Here is a 25,706-nt window from a genome sequence, read left to right on the forward strand (position 1 = left end):
TCGTGGCGAAGGGCAGCCGCCCGAGCTCAACCAGCTGACTGCCCTATAGCGGCGGCCCAAAGCAAAGGCGACATAAGTCGTGGAAACGCTCCCACGTCGGCATGCCTTCGTCCTGCTCCAAGGCGTAGTACCAGGTCTGTGCGCCCCCGCGGAGATGGTAGGACGCAAGCCAGGTCCGGTTGGTCGCCGGCGTGCGCTGGCCGCGAAAAAACTGGTCGCACTGGTTCAACCAATTCAGTGGATCAACGGTGCCGTCGTATGTTGGGAACTCGAGCTTGTAGAACTTGGCCTGCAGATCATAGCCGAACGGCGGCTGGCTACCATGGCTGCCATAGTTGGAGGCGCCGAATGGCGGCTGGCCGCCATGGTTGGATGCGACGCCACCATCGTTTGGGACGCCCCCGTAGGCAGGCCCCCCTCCGTACGCATCCGGAGCTGGCGCCGCTGAAGGGTGGGACGATGGCATGCTGCTGCCGTGGAACAGCGGCCCGTCGGTGCCACCATAGAGGACCCCCAGGGCCGGAGCACCCCCGTAGGAGGACCCGACATCGGCGGAGAACGGTGGTGGTGGAAGCCATGGCTGCGTCGTGGAGGATGAATAGGCCGGCGGTGCCACGAACAGCCAGGGCGGCAGCGGGGGCGGGGAGTGCGGGAACTGAATTAGTTGGATCGGCACCCCACCCGATGGGTTCGGCACGGACGAGCGTGGTGATGATCCGTGCACTCCAGGCGGCATGCCGTACTGGGGCGCCATCCCTGACGTAGCGATCGCGGTGGACGGCGGCGGCGGCGGCAGTTGTTGCTGCGGCGGCCGTGGTGGGAGTTGCGGTTGGGGAGACGGTTGCACGTGATTTGATCCGCCCAGGAAGGCGCGAATCTCGCCCACTGCGCGGCCCAGATCGAGGATGGCCTATGTGACTTCCTCGGGCATGAGGACGACCGGCCCGCCGGTGGTAGCGGGCGCCCCTGCGGAGCCTAGCGGCATCGGGGACGATGGGATCATGGCGTTGGTGGTAGGGAGTGGCAGCGGCACGGAGGTGGACGGCAGCGGAACGGAGGTGGAGGCCACGATCGGCGGCGTGGAAGAGGTGGGCAGAGGGAGCGACATCGAACCCGAGATCGCTGATACCAGGTTGATAGGCTGCTGCTCTCTGTGCCTTGTCGATCGGGATCGGTGGTCGGGGCTTGAACGTCGTACGGCGGCGAGGTGCCGTGATCGCACGACGAGAGAAAGAGAGATGACGGCTAGGGTTTTGGAACTCCCGGCTCCCAGAGGGAAGCCGAGTAATGTGATTACTCCTTGCTTAATTATCCAAGTGTCTTACAATTGATATTTATAGCTAATGGAAATAACTGAAATAATACTATGGACCTTTAGGCCCCTAACCCCTGCGGCTGCTATCAGCCACTAATGGGCCTCCTCCGGCTATAGGCTAAGCCGGTCATAACAGTAGTCTCCTCATTTTTACCAAATGATGTTTTCATTTGGATTATTGGATATCATCCCCAAAAATCAGCAGCATGTTTTGAAAAAATCAGGCAGCTAGGCCTAGGCAGGCTGATGGAAAATTAGGCATTTGTAGGGTCATATATATTCGGAATATAAATCATTACAGAGGAAACAAAGTCACGATTCCAGTATTATTTAAATAAAGCTTGGCATCTCTCATAATAAACTAGCATATACGACAGTAAATAGTATTGGAATAAATACAATAGACCATAACACAAGAGTTAGAAAATTATACCCTTAAGAGGAACCAGTGCCGGAGGCACCAGCTGCGTTGTTACTCAGGTGATCGAGCCTCACTGATTTAGCTGAGCGGCAGTGTAGCAACTCGATGCAGTGCAGCGCCATTCCATATGACGATGACCGAGCTGAATGTCTACACATGGTGTCACCGTAACTGGTGAAGATGGAGGAGCGATGTTGACAACGACATTGGTGAGTACTAGTCGAAGCAGCCGACAATGAAGACCACGTTATACAACACCTCAACTTGAATTGTAGGAGGCCTACGGTGAAGAACGCGGGTAGTCGTGCTAAGCACTTCCAAATAAAACTATTAGTTCGCCCTCTTTCAGTGCAAGATCACAAGAGCAAAGGGTTCCGGAGATCTGCTCTGGCGGTCGGGGTGGAATACACTACAGTGGCAGCACAATAGGGAGATGAGAAAAAAGATCTAATTGACTACCTTATGATTCTCAATTAAACCTAGGGGCTCCCCATGTACTAGTTCCGGTGTGCATTTTGCAGGAGGGGTTGGTGTGTGCGCGCGCATGCGTGTGTGTATGTGTATAAAGAACTCCTCTAACATCGACTAACAATATGGTACTAATTGATGATGCACCTTACACCTCTACTTATGGGCTTAGATATTAAAGCCCATTAGGAAACACACACAATAGACCTTTGAGATTTATTGGAATTTCCGCATATGGGCTTAGGAACACAGCTTCACTAATTCTAGAGAATGCAGAACAAACAGATGACGAGTTGATGATATGGATTCCAAAGTCACGATCAAGTTATTTATCTCATCCACAACTCCACAGTGCAGATTAACCGTTTAACACAACGAGCGTCATCACACAAGTTACGACATTCAGAGCATAACAGAACCAGCATCCTAACATTTAACAGTTCAGTTAACCAACCACTCTGACTCTGGAACAACCGACGATAAGGCTAATCAGCACGGAGTACAATGTAAACCAACGACAATAATCCTCAGGCATTGGCATCGGCGGCCACAGCAGCTTGAATTGCTTCAGTTTTGGAGCTCGAAGGACTCACTTCGTCCCATCGCCAGATGGTGCCATCATCGCCAGCTCCTAGGATTGTGCTGGACAAGTAAACCAACATCACATTGAGATCCATCCATTGCAAAAACAGAAAAATGAAATAAGCAAGCACATTACGTGCAATGCATCAGCAGAGTGAGGTACCTCCCATCGACGGACACCTGCAGTCTGCCTTATTGGCGATTTGCATTCCTGATTAGACAGCCTAAAAATGATGAAGTGTTTGCATCCAGAAGCATAGGAGTTACTAGTTATGCAGAATCCGATGCAAGAGGAGGAGAAGAACAACTGAAACTGATGCAGTAAAAATTACCGATCAATTAAGACAGGCGGGCAGGACTGTACTTCCCAAACATAGATCTCACCTTTACTGTTGCCTGTTTGAAGCAGCCGATGATTATTCAGAATCTTACTTTAAAAGATTTGTTCCTTAAAATTTAACCAAACATATACTGAATTTATTTTGCACCAATATTTTAAATAGCGGGATAAGACATTTAGCGGCAGCTTTCTCTAGGAGCTACAAAAAGCTATACAAGGATATAGCGGAAGATATTTCATTTAGCGGTCCTATATTAAACATACAAAATATTAATTAATTATGCACAAAAACATATAACTAAGAAAATTCCATGAACAAAGAATACTCAAAGATGTATATATGGCTCTAAGACTGTCTCCAACAAAGAACTCATATGGGCACCCAAACCCAAAATGAGTAGCAAGAAATCCCAAAATCAGCCTCCAACAGAGTACCTATACGGGAGATCCTATTTTGGGTTGCCTTATAGACACAACCCAAATATGGCCATCCTCTCTCCTGAAAACTCATTTGCAGAAATGATTCTCTTTTGGATCTTGTTATTGGAGAAGATGCCGAATAGGTATTGAACATTTTGCCTATAGCGCTACCTAAAGGACGAATGTGTCTTGTATTTTGGGTGTTGTTGTTGGAGATAGCCTAAACAACATGTTTCTAGGTCTATTACTTAACATTTATTAATTAATCGACATACTCCGGCTACAATCAACATTCATATCCTTTCAAAATTCAACAATCATCAATAGATAATTGTTCAACTATTTATTTCATCATTTTTAAGTAAAGAACACAACACAGAAGCATATGTTATAGTCATCTAGAGTAAGGAATGAATATTTGCCTCAGTCAGGATTAGTGATACTAAAAATATTTTCCAGGTAAGGCAAAGAGTGGTGTTTAGCGGGGCTATAGCGTCCTAAGCTGCAATAGTGGAACGATTAGCGATGTCATAGCAGTAGACCCTATGAAAAAGCAATAGCGGGCTACTAAAACCATGTTTTCCACAAATAAGTATTGGTCTACAGAAAAAAATCTACGAAAATCATAGTTTCTACAAGTATGAACATTGTGTTAACAAAAAAGATCTTTGACAACTTGTGGTTGTGAAATTTACAATAGTAAAACTAATCTTACATAAAGCTTTAGTGTCAGAACACAGTCCTTACAGAAGATATTACCTACTGCCAACTGGTTGAAGTGAAAATCACATGAAAATTTCATAAACCATAATGTACCCTGTGGCACAGGGTACTTCTGAAGAATATCAACGCTTCCCTATACGAAGAAAGAGAAAATTATATTGATTCAGAGATATAAATTTAGTATGTGAGTTAGTGTTCAGAAACTGAAAACATCACCAGACAAGTTTCAAACTGTAGATAAGTATGATACTAAAATAAGTACACAATTCGGGAGAAGTTAAAGCATGTCACCTCCCCAGGCCTATTCTTATCTGGTTTTGGTTCCCAAAGCAAAATTTCATTCTCGACACTCTGCAAATCCATGTTATCACATATCAGATCCTTATTCCCTATGCAGGAACCAATACTAGCACTGAGTAAGGAAATAGGTTGCAAACTAATCTAGTGACTAAAAGTCAATAAAGTCTGGTGTACCAGACCAACAAAAGAACAACGTTATTACTATAACAATATGTATCCATTTAACAAATGAGGTACCTTTGACAGGATGAAGTCACCAAGCCATCTTGTACAATCAACAAAGTCAGAGTGTACTGCAGCACTCAAGACCTGAAAGGAAAGAAACAGGTAGGTTTGAATGGCATGAGAACTAAGCACCAACAGTAGTTTGCAAAAAGAAAGGATCTCAGGTGATTATAGATGCTTAACATACCGGAAACTGGATATGTCTTGTTGGAAACTTTGATGGATGGTCAGTCCATGAATATGACTTTTTCAACATATACCCAAAATTCTGTGACAACATTGGCAAAAGTCTGTCAGTGATATGCAACATACAACACTAAATGTAAACATGAAGCTACTTTGAAGTAGTTTCCAAACCTTTCATTGACCAAATTTTCACAGTATTGTCCATGCCACAACTTGCAAAAAGCCCGATCTCAGTAGGGTGGAAGTCCTTCAGATAAAAGAATGTGTTTTGATCAGTACCTTTATGCCTAAGCCCTAATGTAATGGAAGTAGAAAAACAGTAGCAGTAATTATGGGATCTTACTTTATCCCTGATGTTATAAATTGAAATTTGGCCTTCTCAATAACAAATGGTAACATCAGAATCTCAATGAGTGTTATCTTCAGGGCAAGTAATATTTAAAACAATGTCCAGACAAGATGCAATCGATACTTACGACACTCAACACGTCATGGCGATGGCCTCCAACTCCTGCAAAGATCAAGACGCAGATCCCTGTACGGACATTCCATAGCCTAACAGATTCATCCTATAGAATAATGTCATATTATTCAACAGTGTCAAAATGAAAATAAAAATTCTACACCTAGCAAGTTATCTGCTAACCTTGCTGGCAGAAATGATGAGCGAAGGCTTCGATGCATGAGTCTTTATCTCATGTATTGAACCACCATGGCCAACTAAGCTCTGGAGAATGTCATAAATGGAAATTAAATATCCAGTACATGTCCTGATTCACCATGTATTTGCTATCACGTAACAGACATACTGAAGTATTCAACTCCTAGAATATTGTGTGAGCAAGACCATTGCTTAATCAAGCAAATTCAACTGATGTTCTAGAACAGAGAGCATAGATAAATTGGTTTTTCAACTAAGCTACTGAAATATTGATATATCAAGATGAATCTTCACTCAACTTTTCCATACAAGCATAGACTAAGTCAAGGGTAGTAAACCTTAGCTAACTTCTCGGTAGCACAATTGATGACCCGAATGATCCGATTGTTTCCTGCAGCCACCAACATTGGTGAGCCACCATCAACTTTATCTTTGGTCCAGCTTAGAGTATAGAATGACTCATCCTTCTGAGATAAATAGGCATCACTGAGCATTAGATAAACCATATTGTCAAATTAACATTAACAACCACAGGCATCAGGCATTGTCTTTCTCACATCCTCATCAACATAAGCTTGTAGAAGACCAAAACTACCATTCTCAAGGCACCGGTAAACTGTCACCTGCAGATCAAGAAGCAAGGTAAGCGACTCCTCAAGATGAGTAGGTGAAAGTAGCATTATATTGTTTCATCATAAGGGAATTTACAGATTATACCTTATAAACGCTTTTCATCAAATGAATCAAAATACACAACAAATTCATGTTTCAACAAAATAGATCACAATATATTAAAGATAATGTACCTCAAATTTCCAATAAAAATACAGCCAAAGTTCCCAGCTTTCAATCAAATTAAAAACAATAATATTCCATTCCCCCAAATACCCACCACCCTCACCAAAATGTGGAGTGACGAATGTATTATATTAGAAGGGGCAAGAAAAGTGAAATAATATCTAGGTTTATCTCAATGTTTTTTGTAAAAAAATTGGGTATGGAAAAGGATGTTGTTAGGGAGAGATCTGAACTAGTCGAATCATCCCATTCTATCCCACTAGGGGGAATGGTTAGTTGAGTGGGACATAAATAGGGTGTGTAAAATGACTAAAATATCCCTATGTAAAAGTACATGCTATGTATGAGAAATGATCTTTTAGTCATTTTCCCTTTTATTACCCAAACCATTACTCGTGCTGCCAAACAAGGAAATGGGAAAAGATATTAAATTTCCCTATCAAAAACCCACACATCATAACCCATACTCAAATCCCTTTCTGATTCCAAACCAACACCCAAACACCACCAAAGGCATACCTTCCATTTGCCACTCATCATAAACAACTCCCCGAACCTCAAGAAGATAAAAGGACAGCAAACGAGAGGTAGGGAGAAGTCGAGCTGCTTACACTATTGCCGCTGGTGACAGCAAAGACGTCATAGTAGCGCACGTCCATGAAGTTGAACCCGATGGCATAGATCGGGTGATTTCCCACAATATACTTGCCACTAGGCTTGTATTCCCGGTTTCGGCTAGGCACGAGCAGCCCTTCCACCGCTTCACACCCCAACCCTTGTTGCGGGACTAGATTCACTAGTGATCGGCGGTAATGGCAGGATCTTCGGTTCCTTTGGGCACTGCTCCTCCTGCTGCTCCTCCTCCTTCGTCAATGTTGAGCTGGCGGGTTGTGAGTTTGCAATGGGCCCAGTGGCAACGATGGTAGTGATCTCACGAAGTGACGTCTTACTGCGTGCTTTGGAAGGGCACCATACTGCAAAGTCTAGGATTTAAGGAAGAGCATCAGCATTGAATAGAGTATAAATTAGAAGGAAATTGGATGGGGTTATCTAATACTTCAAATCAAGTCTCAAAGCTTAGCTAAAACACCAAAAGGAAAATCTAAAACTGAAATTAAATATGAACCCTTTTGTGGAAGTGCATTACTAATACTATCATGGTGGAAGCTTCATGGCTTGGGAAAGCTAGCCACACTATGCAATAGTAAAGGTTTTGCATGTGAGTTCGCATTGGGAGAGGAAGGGGCTTTTAGAGGGAAAAATAGTCAAAATTCTTATTACCAAAATGATTTAATTTCATATTTGCTTGTCAACAATTGAAATCACTAAATATGGAGATTAAAGATGGGGATCTAGGGTTAGTGCTTATGGGCTTTACCTATGCCAGAGGTTGAGAGAGATCCAAAGGTTCGTAGACCAGCAGTGCTACAGGAAGTGGGTAGAACGAAGAATCACGAGTGGTAGCACCAGTTGAGGCAGTGGAGGTGGTGGTGGCGGCGGCTGGTGCCGAGTGGTCTAGTGGTGGTGACGGCGGTTGCACTTTTGGTGTCTAACCTAATATGAGAGAGGGGGAAGCAAAGAGGAAAGTCCTTTATATAGAAGGGGGTTATTTTTTCCCTAATCCTTGGTGGGGATAAAAATTACAAGGATGCCCTTGGATCGTACATGGGCTGGGCCTTTTCCCTAATCCCCATGAGCAGCCCCTCAATTGCTAGGTTTTGGCTGGCATGAAGTGACCTAGTAGCTACAACATAGAAAAAACAAGTAAAACTCAGAACTATGATGGTTAAGAACACCTCTACAACCATGGCAGTGTATATGGCGATCTAAAAACTTAATCCAAAAACCTAGTGGAAAAAGGGAATGAAGAAAAGAGCAAGCACAACTTAGGTTCTAACTATGCATATCCAACATATACTAGGCCTAAGCTTTGTTCTTTGTTCTACTAGCTGACACAGGTTTTCATTGTAGGAAAAAATTAGATACCATCTATCGAAGGGTTCTTGGTGGAGATTGGTGAAGGTTGAAGGCTTCTCTCTTAGCTTCATTCTGGTGCTTCGATCATTTTGGAGGCTTCTTAATTAGCTTCGTCTTTGGGTTTCACTTCCATGCCTTAGCTTGGTTGCTTGAGGCTTTACTTTGGATCCCGCTTGGTTGCTCAACACTTCCTCTCCTAGAGCAAAGTGTGGTTTTACATAGTCAAAGTAGTTTTTTCAAAGTAGAAGTTACCATAATCTATTCAAGTCTATCCTTATGAGCAATTAGCAATCATCTAGATGGATTTGTTACCCAATGTAGCCGCCTCAACCCCCTCTTGAGGTTTCATGAGTGGAGCTTTGCATGTGTTGAGGTATTCGAAGTCGTGGTCGATGACTAGCCCTTCAAACCGATGTAGTCAATGAAGGCTAAGATTTTGATGAAATTTTAGTTGGTTTAGCCATGGCTAAACTCAATGGCGAGCCCACTGTAATTGGAACGATGATGGAAAAGTTGTCATTTATGGTATTTTTGGTGGTGAATCCCCATGAGCTTTGTATGTTGAATGCAATGTAGATAAAGTAGTTCAAAGCTGAAGTAGACGGTAAGCTCCTCAAGAAGAATGTAGCCAACTAACATGAATTAAAAGTAGTTGTCAATGATGACTCCATCAAACTTTCATAATTGGAGACTAAGGCAAAATCAAATCATAACCCAAGTAGATAGTGAGGTCAATGTCGAAGTTGAGCTCTATCTGAACATTATTTTTATTTTCATGCAACTTAGCGATGGACATGTGAATAGAGTAATACTAGTCATTCAAGCCAAGTGACATCATATCTCTATTTATGGTCATTGCCACCTTATTTAAGTTGGTAAGTGTCTGTTAAATTGGTAAGAACACTCACCTTACAATAAAGGCTTTTATTGATAATTCCAAAGTGCACAAGTGTGTGTAGAAATAGCCTTTTGTACCATAGATCCCAAATCAACAGTGAAAATCCATCTATTCCATTGATTCTAAATACAAATTATCGATACTATTCTAATACATACCATTGGTTATCTCTAAATTCTAGTGGTACAAAGTCCATTCACATTGTTAGTTATTATAAAACCCTAAAGGTACAAATACAATTTGTAATGCAGTTTTCATGTCAGCGAAGGTATAGATTCAATTTTGTACCATTGATTGTATCCACCAACTGATAATAGTAAGCTATTAAAAGGATCTATGGATGGATAGAGAGGGATGAATAGCCTATTGCAAATTCTACAAACACAAAGACATTATGCAAAGTGCATTAGTATAAGAGACAATCCCAATAGTCACTACTTGTTTAGCCTAGTTAATACAAAGCAAGCTCCCTACACAATCCTAGTTGCAAGTTAAACTAATTAAGCACACAAGCAACTAGAGGCAACACCTAACCGCCAGAGAGCTAACAAGGAGAGCAACTAGGTAACACTACTCACTAGAAGGCTAAGCTAAACTAGCAACCAAACAAGCTTAGAGAGCTACTACTACACAAACAACTACACAAACACAAGATATGAAATGTAATTACATGTGTAGAGAATGCAAACCAACGAGGGCAAGTGACACAATTGATATACCCCGAGGTTCGGTTGCTTGCCGGCAACCTATGTCCCAGTTGATGCACATTCTTAAGTTCACTGCATCATTAGCCTTACAAGTAGACAAGCTCAGCCCCTACAACATGAGCACTAGTGTGGAAGTCGGTAGAACACAAAGAACCACTCCAAGCCTCGATGATTCCACTAAAGTTGCTCTTAGCGAGTCTCTCACGGGGATGAGCACAAAGCCCCTCACAAAGCCAATGATCGGAGCCACCACACAATCACCAAATGGTACTCAATGATCTCCTCAAGCACCAAGCCACTAGGTGATGGCAATCACCAAGAGTAACAAGAGAATCTAAATCACAAAGATTTCCTAGTGTCGCCTAATGCAATGCACTAGAGGCTCCCAATCTCTAACAAATATGATCAATAAGTCAAGAGAGAGGGAGTGGGAGTTTGCTCAGCTCTTAGAGGGAGTAGGGATGTCAACAAATGGCCAAGAGAACCCTCAAAACCAAGCACCCATCTATTTATAGGAGGGGGAAGAAAACTAGCCATTTCCCCCCTCACCTAGCACACTACATGCCTGGCGGTCCAGCCATCAGGTAGCAACGGCTACCTTTGACATGCTCCATAGGTCATCTCCTTTAACACATAGTTAGTCTGGTGAAATAAATTTGATTCGGTGCCCTAACCAATAAAATAATCTAGTGTTATATAGAGAGGTTCCAAAACCTAAAATTTACAATGGATTAGTCTGGTGTTTAGCACCGAATTAAGTGCTTAAGACTATTTCAAACACAGAAACCTCCCATGCTCAACTTCCTTCTAGTGGTCCAACCACCACCTCTAGCGGTTTGAATGGCTGGTGTAGTCAGGTAGGCCTAGGTAGTGAACAGTGCCAAGTCATAGTCTGATGGACCATGTGGTGCACCACCAGACTATGCGCTACGTGCAAAAATTTAAACAGATGGCTTTCAGCGTGTGCCAAGGGTTGGCAGTCCAACCGCTGAGGCAACAGTGCCCATCCCAAACTCCTCTTCTCTTAGGCTTTTGCACTAAGCATATTAGTCCAGTGCTAAGGCCTAGGGGATCACCGAATTAATCCAATGGGCACAAAACATCCCACCAAACTTCATTTTCAAAGCCTTTTTCAATGTGCTAAACTCCTCCAAGTGTTCTAACACTTTGTGTATGTGAGTAAGCATTTTCCAAACATTTTTTGAAGCTTTTCTCTTGCATCCTCACCACGTCACTAAGAGTAATGCATATACAATTATTAGCCACATATAGTGGCACTAGATAATTGTTGCAACTTAAGAGCTCCCCTCTTTATAGTACAACTATCTATCATAAACCCAACTGTGCACTCTATTGCACTTTGGTTGGCAAAAACAAAACCCTAACATTATTATACATTTGCCTTCAGGTTTGCTTTCACTCCATCTTCTCACAAAGGGATGAACACTTGCATGCATGTGATCAAGATCTTCATCTCCAACACCTCATGTGCCTTGTTCATCACCAACAAGCGGACCCTAGCTAAACAAACTCATTACAAGCATTAGTCCACATGGTTGGCACTTAATTACCAAAACCAAACAAAAGCTTTCAGCTATCCCATCATATTCAAATTTATTTTGATTTTGTATAATTTTGGCTCAAATTTGAATAAGGTTGAATTCAATTCACAAGAACCACATTCATCAGAAAGTTCATACAATTCATATGTACAACATCAATATAAGGTAAACACAGATGGTATAAGATTTTTGGAACCAAAAGTTTGGTTTATTTTTTGTGGTTTGATTTTTATGAAACGAAGACTCAGTCATGACATATTATATGTATTGATGTAGTGTTTATTTGGAGTTGATTTTTTTGCATGCTATTTGTTGATGGTCACTGTAAGGAAAATGGACCATCGGCCCATTTAGTTTGGATTTTGGTGTTTGATGATCGACATGACCAAGTTGGACTAATATATTTGCAAGTATTTATTTTGTAGTCCAATAGGTTGCATGGTGGACTTGGACCGAGATGGACAAATGGAGAAGATGATCTACACCTTAATGAATACATTAGAAGCTTGGTAGAAGATCTAGAAGTCAAGCAAAGAGTCAAAGACACAACATTGAAGAAGCCTGAACATGAAGACACAAATTAAACTAAAGTCAAGACAAAGAGCTGAATGGATTGATCCTATCTCATGATTTTGGATTTGCTCAAGTTAATGTGATATCAATTCAAAGTTTTAGAGCTCTTCATTAGCTTTCCAAAAAGTCCAAGATCATCAAAATCGGAGTTCGGAGCTAAAAGTTACGCCAAAAAGACTAAAGCATGAAGAAGAAGGTCTGCTATTGACGCGCCTCGCTGTGGGACCACCAAGACGGGCGGTGGGACTTCTAGGAGCTACAGGCGACCATTGGAACGCCAGTTGACCATTGGCGCGCCTCACGGTGGGATCACCAAGATGGGCGGTGGGACCTCCAGGAGCTGCAGGTGGCCGTTGGAGCGCCAGTCGACCATTGGCGCACCTCATTGTGGACCGCCACGATGGATGGTGGGACCGCCAGGCTCTGCCCGAGAGTAGCAAGAGTTCAATGGCTCTTTGGAGTTGGGGAGGCTATAAATAAGCCCCCAACCGGCTATTTCATGTGTGGAGGAGTTGGGAAACTTGTGTGGGGTGTTGATACACCATTTTAGAGCTCTCCACTTGCATAGTGCTTAGTGATATGCATGGTGATTAATGTAGGTTTTTTGCAAAGTGCTTAGGCTAGTTAGACCACCACTTATGCGCTTGCTCTAGGCTTAGGCTTAGTTGCTAGTGAGGTTTACACACCTCTTGATCAAAGGTGCTTGCGCACATCGCATTTGTACTCAGCGGGGCTTGTAGTCTTGCCAGACCACACCAACTGCATTTGTGGTGTGGCCGCCACCGTGTACCGGAGGGAACAATGCCCGCGGCGTTTTGGCTAGAAGTTTGGTAGTGAAGACGGCGGAGAGCAATCTAGGAGAGGCTTGCAAAAAGCACATCGGAGACCCACTTGTGCGTGGGGAAGGCCCGAGGCTATCACGGAGTTACCTGACCGAGAGCTTGGCTCTTGCGAGGGGCTCTAACGAGGACTAGGGGGAAGCTGGCTGCTTCTTGATACCTCGATAAAAATACCAGAGCCGTTAACGGAAGTTTGCATCTCTACCTCATCTTTAGTTTCTGCATTTGTATTGCAATCTTGGTTGTGTGCTTTACCTTTCCTAGCTTAGTTGATAGGCTAGTTGATAGTATTGGAACCTAGGTTGCATAACTCTTTTACGGTAGAGATAGCAACACACTAGCAAAACCGTAGTTGTACATTTAGATAGTTTATCTTATTGCATAGGTTTTGCTAAGGTGAAAATTAGAGGCTATAGTTAGAAGTAGATTTTTAAGTTGCCTAATTAGCCCCCTCCCCCTCCTCCCTCTTAGGCGTCACGGTCCTTATAGTCACTAAGGCATGAATCTGACCATGCATCACGACGGGTGAATGCTTCACCATAAGCAATGTAAAAAAGACAAATGTGGGGTTGTTTGTTTTTCACCACAATGGATACAGAAGATGGATGCCTCGGTCTTATTTGAGCCAACTATTTCTTGGGACTTCTTGCTGTATGTCCATGGAGATAATAAGTAGCTTAGTAATTTGCCACTACAGCTGACAGTGAATACAAGTTAGATAATACTTGAGTTCACAAAACATAGTGTAACACCCTCGGTGTTAAGCCTTTAAATTAAATTCATAATCCTATCGTGAGCATCATAATTCTCCTTCGTTGCATGTTTTGTGTGTTGCTTAAGCTTATTGTCCACATAAAAATACTAGGTCGAACCGTTAGGAGATAAGTGATTAATACCATGCTCTTAATTTTTAATGTCTTGATTAAGGCTATTTATTAAGCAATTTTGTATAAAACTTGTGTTGTCCTTATATATAAAACATGTAGTAATGTTCTAGTGAAATGGCATGAACTTAGACCCACTATAATGTTTTGTGTTTTCAAAAGATTGTTAGGCTTGCAAAAACCGAAACTGAAATTGAATCCAGTCTCATATTGATGAAAATCCTAAGTCTGGATTGTTGTAGCTATGTTGAATCCAGTCTCATGTTTTAAGAAAAGCCAGAACTACTTATAGTTTGAAACAGAGGGAGTACTTACGAAAACATGAACTTGTAGCCATGTTGGGAACCCTTTGGTTGAGCTAATGAGCATAAAAAGTCCTGAGCGCAAATTCCCCAGGTCATTTAACCTTAAAAGATAACATTAGAACTCTATTAGGGCGTGTTTGTTTGCCTGGCTCAGGCCAGCATGGGCCAAGCTCCCCAACTGCAGCTTCTCTTGTTTGTTTTCCTGGTCCAGCTTTCCAGCCCAGCCAGCGTGGGCCTCAAAGCACCCTTTGGCCTGGCTCTCAAGAAACGAAAATAGACTGCGTTTTTCTATAGCTCGGCTTACATGTCACAGCCTTGGGCCATGCCAGGGAGCTATTGTGAGAGTAAAAAAGGCTAGAGCCCACCTCTAGTATAGGCAAACAAATAAAGGCTTACTTAGGCCAGCCCACATCCTATTCAGTGCAACTATTGTGCCTGTCTCTGTCTAATTAGGTCCATCTCAGATGAACGGGCCACCCTGATGCAGGGAAATAAACACGCCTTTAGTGACCGGTTCCATCACAACTGGGATAGACAAATTTGAGGCTCTTTCTAGTAGCTGAGCATCAAACTGAATTAGTTACTAAATGGTTGTAGCTATAGAAAGATCGATGCTCAAATTGAATGGTTACTACCGGTTCCCCAGGAGAAAGTTGTTGCGACCTGTAGCTGTAGAAAGATCGATGCAAGCCATAGCAGCATGTTCGTTTGGCTGTGGCTTATCGTAAACGATCGTAAATTTCTAGCCGGAATAGTATTTTTCTCTCACACAAACCAGCCAGCAGTACTTCTTCACGAACCAGCAACGATACGAACCAGCCAACCGAACAGGCTGATGAGCTGACACGCTCCCAAAGAGGCACATAGATACTGAATGGGGGCCGTTTAGATCACCAGCTAACTATTAGCTATATTAGCCGGGAGAAACCAGCTAATTACTAGTAATTGTTAGCTAGGTAGTAGGTAAGAGATTATTTAGTTGTGTTAGCCGAAAAAAAACAGCTAATAACTAGTAATTATTAGCTGGGTGGTAGGTAAGAGATTATTTAGATGTGTTAGCTTGCAGAAACCAACTAATAACAAGTAATTGTTAGCTGGATGGTAGGTAAGAGATTATTTAGTTGTGTTAGCCGGGGGAAAGTAGCTAATTACTAGTAATTGTTAGCTGGTTGGTAAGTAAGAGATTATTTAGGTGTTAGTTAGGAGAAACCAGCTAATAATCAGTAATTGTTAGATGAGTGGTACGTAAAACATTATTTAGTTGTATTAGCGGGGAGAAACCAGCTAAATAGCTAGTAAGTTTTAGCTAGGTGGTAGATAAGATATTATTTAATTTATTATCTGAGGATCAAACAAGACCTTATCTAATTTTTAACAGCTAACTTAGCTATATGGGACCTCAACTAACTATTAGCTATATAGGATCTACACATGCCTGTCAGGCTGAAGGAGCTTTTTTTTTTGGAAGGAGCTGTTGTGCAGCTTGCTAAATGCTGAAGGAGCTTTTTTTTTTGGAGGGAGCTGTTGTGCAGCTTGCTAAATGCTAAAGTCCTAGTTTCGGTCAAGTCTCTTCCATAACGAGTTTAAGTTCAGGGTCGCAATTCGAAGATTTCCATGTGACAGTAAGGAAACATTCAATGACCTAACGGAAGGGTAACTTTAGGTGGGTTTGTACATGCATTCCACAAATAACATTTCACATGGCTTCTGATGCTAGTGGGCATGGTCAAGGTCCCGTTCGGCTTGCTGAATTTTGACTGAAACTAACTGCAAAACACTGTTCTTGCTGAATTGTTGTGGGAGAAAAATACTGTTCTGACTGAAAAAAGAAGCCGAATAAACCGGCTTCTGGGTAAGCCAAACAGGGCCTTTAGACCCAGCTATCAAGACTTCAAAAGTAAAGCTATGAACAAGGAATGCAGTACAAATCCAGTTTTTTTTTTAAAAAGGAGTAATTTAAAAAACAAGCCTAAAACTTAGGGGGTGTTTGGTTCTTTAGTCGCTCCTAAAATTCATGTCACATCGAATGTTTAGATACTAATAAAGAGCATTAAATATAGATTAATTATAAAACCAATTACATAGATAAAGGCTAATTTGTGAGACGATTTTTTAAGCCTAATTAAGCTGTTATTAGCACATGTTTACTGTAGCACCACGTTGTCAAATCATGGACTAATTAGGCTTAAAAGATTCATCTCGCAAATTAGTCGCAAGTTGTGTAATTAGTTTTGTAATTAATTTATATTTAATACTCTATGCATGTGTCTAAACATTCGATGTGACAGGAATTTTAGGAGGGCCTGTAAAAACTAAACACCCCCTTAGTTTTCTTGTACTGGGAAAAAAAAGGCATCCTGAAATTTGCTCTTTTTTTAGAATTGCAAGAACAAACAGATAACAACGGTTCCCAAACTTGCAACAAATTAAGTTCACTTGTCCACGGAGCAAAGTACCAGCACGAGCATCCCAACTTACAACATTCGAAGCATAACTGAGCCAACATCCAAACATTCAACATTCAGTTAATACCAACCATTTTGACTAAAAAAACACCAGGTGGCACTTTCCACCAACGGATTACACCATCACAACCCCAGTCAAGGGTAACCATCAGTCCAGCATTACCACTGGTGGCAGAGCAGCAACACTTGCTTCAGTTTTTGGAGCCCGGATGATCCACTTCATCCCATCGCCATATGGTGCCATCTTCGCCAGCTCCAAGGATTGTGCTAGATAAGGAAGACGTGGTCACATTTTATCAATCCACCATGGAAACAGAAAAAGAAAATGCAGAAGCGTATGACATGCTATTGAGAATTTCTCAAGCAGAACAAAAAAAAAGCAAATGCTAGAATAGACAGTACACCAAAGCGAGGATTAGGGTGAGGTACCTTCCATCGAAGGACACTGCAGTTTGCCTTATTGGCGATTTGCATTGCTGATTATACAGCCTGAAAATGATGAATCATTCGCATCCAGAAGCATAACAGTTACTAATTCAGCAACAATACAAGTGGAAGACAAGAATAAATGAAATCTTGCAGTAAAAATTACCGAGCAATTAAGACAGGTGGGCTGGACTGTACTTCCCACACGTATATTTTTCCTTCGCGATTGCCTGTTTGAAGTAGTGGATGGTTATTAGAGGAGTCAACTTTTCCTGTATCTCTAAATCTAATCAAACACATCTGAATTTATTTGCAGATATCTGATCAGCAAATATTTCTATGGGGAAAAAAGTCATATATATGTGTTAACAGATTGCCATTCAAAAACATCAAAACAACTTGTGTGTGAAATTTTACAAAGCAAAAAAAATAATCTTAAATCAAACTTCTGTGTCAGAAACAATCCTGATGAGAGATATTACCTATCGCCAACTGATTGAAGTGAAAATCACATGAAAATTTGATGAACCAGATGTCACATTCTGGGACAGGGTACTTCTGAAGAATATCAATGCTTCCCTATGAGGCAACAGAAAATCATATTACTTCAGTGGAATATATTTAATATGGGCAGTTAGTGCCTTGAAATCTAAGACATCACTGGAAATAGTTTACAACTGTAGGTAAGTATATGGCATTATGATAGGTATACAATTCTGGGAAAGTTAAACTGAATTACCTCCCCAGGACTCTGTTCTTTTGTCTTTGGTTCCCAAAGCACAATTTCATTGTCAACACTCTGCAAATAGAATTTTTTCACAGATCAGATCCCTCATTAGGCACTGAGAAAAAAGATTGAAAACTGAACACTTGCACAGTACAGCCATAGATGAACCAGACAGTGGCATGTCAAACCAACAAAAGAGTGACAACTGTGCTACAGAAATTTGTATCCATTTCAACGAATCAGAAATTTCACCTTTGATAGGATGAAGTCACCAAGCCATCTTGTACAATCAACATAGTTAGAGTGTACTGCAGCAATCAAGACCTGAAACAAAAGAAACAGGTCAGTCTGATGGCATGAGGACTAAACACCAACAGGGATTTACAAGAGAATGGATAAAGATAATTATGAATGTTTAACATACCGGAAACTGGACATATTTTGTTGGGAACTTTGATGGAAGGTCAGTCCATGAATATGATTTGTCAACATATAGCCAAAATTCTGCGACAACATTGGCAAACTCAATGACATGCAACATGCAAATGCAAACATGAAGCAACTTTGAAGTAGCTTTCTAACCTTTCATTGACCAGATTTTCACAGTGTTGTCCATGCCACAACTTGCAAAGCGTTCAATATCACTAGGGTGGAAGTCCTTAAGACAAAATAATGTATTCATCAGTACCTTTATGCCTAATGTAATTGAAGTACAAAAGCAGTAGCAGTCATTAGAGAGTCTTATTTTATCCCTGATGTAACGCTCAATAACAAATGATAACATCAGAAGCTGAAAGAATGGTATAATCAAGGCACTTTAAGCAAGTAATGTTCTAAAACAATGTCATAATAATAAGCAGGCACTACTTACAACACTCAACACTTCATTGCGATGACCTCCAGCTCCAGCAAATATCAAGATACAGATCCCTGTATGGACATTCCATAGCCTAACAGATTCATCCTATTCGATAATGTCATATGAAATGGTGTCAAAACTCAGAACAATTATAAAAGAAAAGGTACATTGAACATAAGAACAGGTTATCACATAACCTTGCTTGCAGAAATGATGAGCGAAGGCTTCAACGGTTGAGTTCTTATCTCATTTATTGAGTCACCATGGCCAACAAAGCTCTGCAGAATCCCGTAAACAAAATTACCAAATAAGACACACAGTGCACGTCCTAATAAATGGTATAGGGGATAGTATTTATTAGCATGCCCAATCTCTTGACAATACATATAACGTAAAAATAGATACACTAGGTTGATGTGTCTTGACTAAAAGTCTATAACGGACATATTGAAGTATTCAAAATCCAGAATATTCTGTAGGCAAAAGGTACAGTTTGCTAATGGTATTAATGCATAGCAAGCAACAGTCCTTAACTTAAAGCAAATTCAAATGACCTTCTGGATCAGATACCATAGCAAGCAACAGTCCTTAACAGTCCAACTATTGATATGCAAGTAAAGCTTCATTCAAGTTTGCCATAGGAACACATACAAGTCTAAGGGTACCTTACCTTAGCTAACTTCTCTGTAGCACAATTGATGACCCGAATGATCCCATTGCTTCCTGCTGCCACCAGCAGTGGTGAGCCATCAACATGGTCACGAGCCCAACTTAGAGTATAGAATGACTCATCCTTCTGAGGTAAATAGGCGTCATGAGCATTAGAGAAAGCACACTATCAAACTTAAAATCAGCAAGAAAAGGCAGTGGGCATTGTCTTTCTTACATCCTCATCAATGTAAGCTTGTAGAAGAGCAAAACTACCATTCTCAAGGCAGCGGTAAGTTGTCACCTGCAAGATCAAGAGGCAAGATAAGCGACTTCTCAACACAAGCAGGTGAAAGCAGCATGGACATTAAAAGATTATCTTATAATCATTAATCAAAGTAATATCGGTACTATCTGATTCCCCACACCTCACTATACTTTCCCCAATGATACAGATTCTCTGTCAAAGGTTGCAGCTTTTCATCAAATGAACTAGCAAACTCCATGTTTCGGCAAAACAAATCACAATACTCGGAATATTACAGACCACAAATCCCAAATAAAAAAGAACCGAATGTCTCAGCTTTAGATCGAATTTGAAACAAAAGCGCTCTGCTTCCTAATTAAAACCTGCCACCAAAATTACCAAAAATCATAGCTTTACCTTGTCATTCATCATCAAGAACTCCCCAAACCTCAGGAAGAAACAAAGAAGGACAACAAGAGGGAGCAGTCGATGGCTTACTCGGTTGCCGCCGACGGTGGCGAAGACGTCGTAGTAGCGCGCGTCCATGAAGTTGAACCCGATGGCATAGAGCGGGCGCTTCCCCTCAGTGTGCTTGCCGCAGGGCTTGTACTCCTGCTTCCGGCTGGGCACGAGCGACCCCTCCGCCGCCTCGCACCCGAGCCCCTGCCCCGGGCCCAGCTTCGCCATGGCCGGCGGCAGCGGCAGGATTTCCGGTTCCGCCCGGTACTTCTCCCCCTCCTCAGTTGCTCCCCCCTCCTCTGCTGCTTCCCCCTCCGCCTGATTCTCCTTGTTATGCACCGGTGGCGGCCTGGGCTTCGGGTTGGAGGCTGCGGCAACGGGGACGGTGACCTCACGCGGCGACCTCTTCCGGCGTGGCTGGGGCGGCGCCGCACTGTGGAGTTTAGGGATTTAACGCAGCACAGCAGAGATTAAAATAGAGGACTAGCAAATTGGAAGGGGCTTTCAGACTTCAAATCGAATCTCAAATCCAAGCTAGAACAAAAGCTGGAATTTTCTGGAATTGAATTCTGCAGCCTTTCTGGTGTACAGTTGTAGACCGTTACTAGTGTCGCGGCGGCCGCAGAGGCAACCGGGCTGCGGCGCAACGGCGAGGGTTTTGTGGGTTTGGGCAAGCATAGGAAGGGGTCCGGGCAATAGAATTCAGTGCCTGTTCGAAAGACGGGAATTTTGAATGAAATTTTACACGAATCAGTCTGTTTTTTTTATAAAAAAAAACATAGGAACAACAAAATGTCTGCGCTCCAATTTCGAAACAGGTTTTAAGCCATTTTTTCATTATTTAATTTTCAGATTTACTCCTTATAGTATACTAGAGTCAAAAATTTGAGATTAGATACCTCAAAGAGCAGGACTGCTAGCCTGGGATTTAGAATTAGAGTTTGGGATTAGGTATTTACCCTTGCTAGAGGATGGAAAAATTCACCTCAGGACAATAGCAGTAGGTAGAATGGCAAGGAGGCAGTGATATTACCTCGCCCAAGTGGTGGGAGTCTGTCGACGACCAGTGAAGGCGACAGGGCCATCGGAGCCAGGCGTTGACCATGGCGGCGAGGGAGCTCGACCCAATCATTAACGATATAGAAGGTAACAAGGGTGCTATCATGGTAAAGAGGGTGGAGAGGGAGAGACACGCCGACGAGACGAAGTGAGGCAACACACATCGAGGGTGAGCAATATATATCGGGTCCAGGCAAGCGGTGGCGGCGGCATAACGAGAGAGTAGGAGGAAATAGATTAGGGTTTAGGTTAAAGGGGCATGATTTAGACCATTGGATCTATGTCCAACGGTTACAAAAAGTGATTAACTTGCAAGCAAAATACAAGTCACCTGTTGACAACATGATCCATTAACTTTGTTTTTAAAATCTTTAAAACTTCTATTCTCAAAGAGGAAGAAAAGAAAGAAATTTAAGGATTTAGCTACCATTTAGGGCAAGGTTGATACTCAATGGTGGTTTAACTTATGGTGATCGGTAAGTTTGGATGTCACTACGGAGTAGACACAAATGATTTTAGTTTGTTGATGAAGCATGCAGAGGTTATTGGTGCTCCATGATAGAGTATGTGGTAAGGGAAAAGTACAAAAAAGGTGTGACAGAATTTTTTACAACAACAACAAGCAAACCAAACAAAAAGGATTGAAAATGGATTCGACAACAAAAGACAAGACTTGTTGACTATTATATACACCTCCCTATTATTTATACACATGAGGCACATAAGACAAATGGACTAAATACGAAGCACTACAAATAGACTAGAATAGGAAAAATTTAAATAAGATTTAGAGGTTAGGATTAGAGATTTGGGGTTGTGAGTTGACACATTCTTGACTTAGGGGGCAAGGATTTTCCTCATGTCAATGTGTTTTTAGAAGGATTGCAGGGGAGGAAAAGTTTAGAAGGATTTACCACATCCAAATGGACTAGGCACAAAGCATTTCAAATGGGTGAGACACAAGATGCAACAAGGAATTGATTAAATCAATCATTGTTTAGAATACAAGGACTAAGAAAACTTGCTACGTCAAAAATAAGAGATTGCAATTAATCATGCAATAGGGTTGTACTACTTACATGCAAAATAAACAGATGAATGTATATATAAATCCATCCACATCCTTGTATGGTGTAGTGATTTAGTAATCCCTTGTGGGATCTTCATCGTGATAGGCCATGCCGTGCAATGAAGATGTTTTTGGGGAAGAAGGGGGAGGGGACTCGACCTGAAGGGGTTAAGACTGCCCCCACAGCATTCCAAATAAGAAGACCTTCTCACCAGGCCGAGAAAAACCCCAAACCCCCGCCCACCTTACACGGTGGCTTTCCGTCGCCCAAGTGAGAATTGGGCTGGTGCACCCCAATGCTTTGGATATGGGACGAACGAGGGGATTTTTTAACCTTAGTCTTAAATTCGCTCCCACGAATCGAACCCAGGACCTGAGGAGTGACGCCGAGGTACTCTGACCAACTAGACTAGAGGCCCTTTGGCAGGGGGAGGGGACATTACTTTGAAGAAACAAAGAAGGGTTTTTGGTAATGTTCATGGTTAATTAAAAGTTTATGTAGACTCTACTAAACTTTCTAGACCTAAATTTGTAAAACATGTGAGGATGACTTTTTTTTAACTTTGTCAAATATAGTACAGTTTTATGGTCCTGTTCCACGTGAGGAGGAATTATTTTTTTATAGAGCTTGCTAGATTAAGTGACTAATATCACGCAGATCCATATCACCTAAATTATGTTGAAATTAGATTTATGTGTTTGGTTTGGGCTTAAGGATGGGTTTGGAGGATTAATGGCTCTTGGGGGGGTAGGGATTTAGCACATGCCCATGAATTTAGAGAGAATAGTATGGACAAAAGTTAGTTATCATGGCGGTAATAAGAGGTAGGCTCTAGCAATGAAGAACCTTCAATCGGTGGATGAGCTTATAGGCAGGGGTGGAAGCTCATGGAGATGAAACTGGGCATCCACCCCTTCTTCTAAAAAGATTTAGTTCAGTCAAAAAATGTCTGATGCTTCATAGGACTGCAGCTATATGTAGACATATAGCCCTAAGTTGAGAACCTTTGATATCTACAATACTACCATTTAAAATTGCCCCCTCCCCTTAATTTTGGTTCACCTCCACCACTTGTTGTAGGGGTGTTATTTTGTTGTCGTTAGCTTGGTGGTGGCGGGTGGAGAGAATCTAGTTCCAAAAAACATTGGAGATGGAGTAGGATGACATGGTAGGGGGAAACTTTTTGAAATCATGTTGGGGAGTTAGGATGGATGAAGAGTCCCAATAGGGAGGATCTAATGTAGTGTGCACCAATGGACCTATCTTTGGTTCTAGCGAGGTAGCAGTATTTGATTGTTGGTAGTTGCAGCAAGGCTAGGAGTGGTATATGCGTTAGTGTCAGTGTAGAAAGAAGATAAGGTATAGGATAGATAAAGATAAAAGAGATGGAATTAGGGATAAAAGGGAGGAATGTGTTTGAAACGCCACAAGATCCAATGGCTAAAAGAATATAAAATATAAAGACTAACTCTATCTAATAACATTGTTTCTCTTTATAATGGCCTTTTCTTATTGGGTAAACAACAAACATCTACTAAAATAGCAATACAAATAATTAATTAATCTAGACATATGACACTGATCAGCCCAACATAATGTAAGGAATGTTCCAAGTTATTACATGCTAAATTTTGAGATATATATCTCATAATGGGAGAAAATGCATAAATATATTGAATAATGCATTCCTAAGTTAACGCTTTGTTTTCAATTCTTATAGAATTATTCTATATTCTAGATATGTGGAGAAACAAAATTGGATTTGAAAAAGAATTATTTACATAACAATAACACACAAAATGGACTAGACGCAAAGCATTACAAATGGATGTTACACAACATGTGGCAAGGAATTCCACATACAAAATTCCATTCTATCAATATTCTGAGTGCAAGGGTTAAGAAAACTTTTTATATTGGAAAGAAATGACATAATCATCATGGTATGATAGTGCAACTCATCAGTCTCTAAAAATTTCATGGTATAATTCCTGGTCATATTGATTTAATACTATTTTATTGTGAAATTGTTCAAACTCATGTGCATGAAGGTACTAAGCATAAACATATCTTTAGAAGTCAAATAAACATGTATACATAGATTTAACTTGAATTTGAAGCCAAGATTTTGTAGGAGTATGCCTTACCTCTTTCTACGTGATTCGTGTTTCTTTCTGTTGGACTCGTGTTCCTTATTACTAGACTCTTGACTTTTATTGCCATCATAATCATGCATCTTGCCACCATGTTCACCTTGTTTCTTGCCATGAGACTGTTGTTTCCCACGATCGGACTCCATCAGGGTTGGCAATGGGATTTTCTATAGGTCTTTTATGATTAACGACTTTGAAAGAGGGATATATATATGACTAGTCCAGGTAAAGGGAAAGTTGAGACAAGCATCGATGAGGTTGATAAGAAAGATGAATGTTTTGTGATGGTTGATAATTGTGGAAGAGCTGAACAGTGAGAAGGGGAGATGGAGGTGGCAATCTCGATGAGTCAATGAGAGAGACCTTATAGAGACAGGGGAATGTGGTAGTAGGGTTGCCGGAAAATTTATACATAGAAGAGGTGAATAATTATGTATAGCTTTAATGGTAGGCTCTTAATTAATATCCAGGAGATGCCAGAAGTGCCCATCTTCATTATGTTTCAAATTTGTATTTGTTAGTTTATCTGGATTCTTAAAAAACTAGTAGAAAATGGATAGTACTTATATATGTACAGGCCTCCTCCTCCTCCTCCTCATCCTCCTCTCTCTCTCTCTCTCTCTCTCTCTCCATTATAGATTTTTCAAGAAAAGCATTAAAGTTAGAGTTTCCCAAGAATGTTATATGCTAATAGAAATGTTGGTGTATATAAAAAAACTAGCGAGCTGACTTGCATGGCAAATTGAGCATAGCTCAATTAGTTAGGTTCCTCTATCCACTTGGGTTGTTGACTCGGCACAAATGCTAGTATTGTTTCAAGATTTATTCTAGAATCGAACGATGATATTTTTCAGTGGTAAGCGTGCCCATCAATATAATGGACTTTGTCAACAAGATTTGTCAGTTCTGTCTTTCGAAGGTGCCCATAAGGGTAGGGCATGACATCAAAATATCATTTGAACTGCAATTACGAGCAATCATATATGCAAAAGGGTGCAACATTATGTTTTATCCTATGCCAATTTTGTCAGTGATAGACGATTCATGTAACATCACATTTTATAGCTGGAATATCTAGAAATATCCAAGGACCATACCCCCACCATCACGAAATTAGTCAACTTTGAGTTGTTCTAACGGCAAACTATATAACCTAATTAGTTTGATCAAGTTTCTAGAAACAACTAATGGTCTTTACAAAATCACATGAGCGTCATTAGATATAAGAAATGTATTTATAGTTTACCTATTTGAGGTCATATATGTTAATATTATTTTAATGTAAATTTAGTCAAACTTAGGTAATTTGACTTAGAAAAAACTCAAATCCATTGTATTTCACTACAGAAAGTATACCATAATAACTCTTGGCTTTATGTCAATCAATGTGAAGACATCTATGGTGGCGT

At 41.2% G+C, this 25,706-nt stretch overlaps 1 protein-coding gene and 1 pseudogene across 1 annotated transcript; both read right to left on the reverse strand.

Annotated features, from left to right (window-relative positions):
• Window positions 1-2,731: 2,731 nt before the first annotated feature.
• Window positions 2,732-12,542, reverse strand: LOC136469204 (polycomb group protein FIE1-like; annotated as a pseudogene).
• Window positions 12,543-16,600: 4,058 nt separating this feature from the next.
• Window positions 16,601-20,686, reverse strand: LOC136472289 (polycomb group protein FIE2). Its single transcript, XM_066470013.1, has 13 exons — window positions 20,055-20,686; window positions 19,548-19,613; window positions 19,332-19,457; window positions 18,859-18,939; window positions 18,674-18,766; window positions 18,385-18,460; window positions 18,227-18,306; window positions 18,055-18,126; window positions 17,815-17,874; window positions 17,558-17,654; window positions 17,242-17,305; window positions 17,079-17,138; window positions 16,601-16,916 (listed from the first exon to the last, which is right to left on the reverse strand). Exons 1-13 carry the CDS (start codon window positions 20,241-20,243, stop codon window positions 16,841-16,843), a joined length of 1,140 nt encoding a protein of 379 aa, XP_066326110.1. The 5' UTR covers window positions 20,244-20,686; the 3' UTR covers window positions 16,601-16,840.
• Between the last annotated feature and the right edge of the window lie 5,020 nt (window positions 20,687-25,706).

The sequence above is a fragment of the Miscanthus floridulus genome, chromosome 8, assembly GCF_019320115.1.
Source record: "Miscanthus floridulus cultivar M001 chromosome 8, ASM1932011v1, whole genome shotgun sequence".
Classification (NCBI taxonomy): Eukaryota; Viridiplantae; Streptophyta; class Magnoliopsida; order Poales; family Poaceae; genus Miscanthus; species Miscanthus floridulus.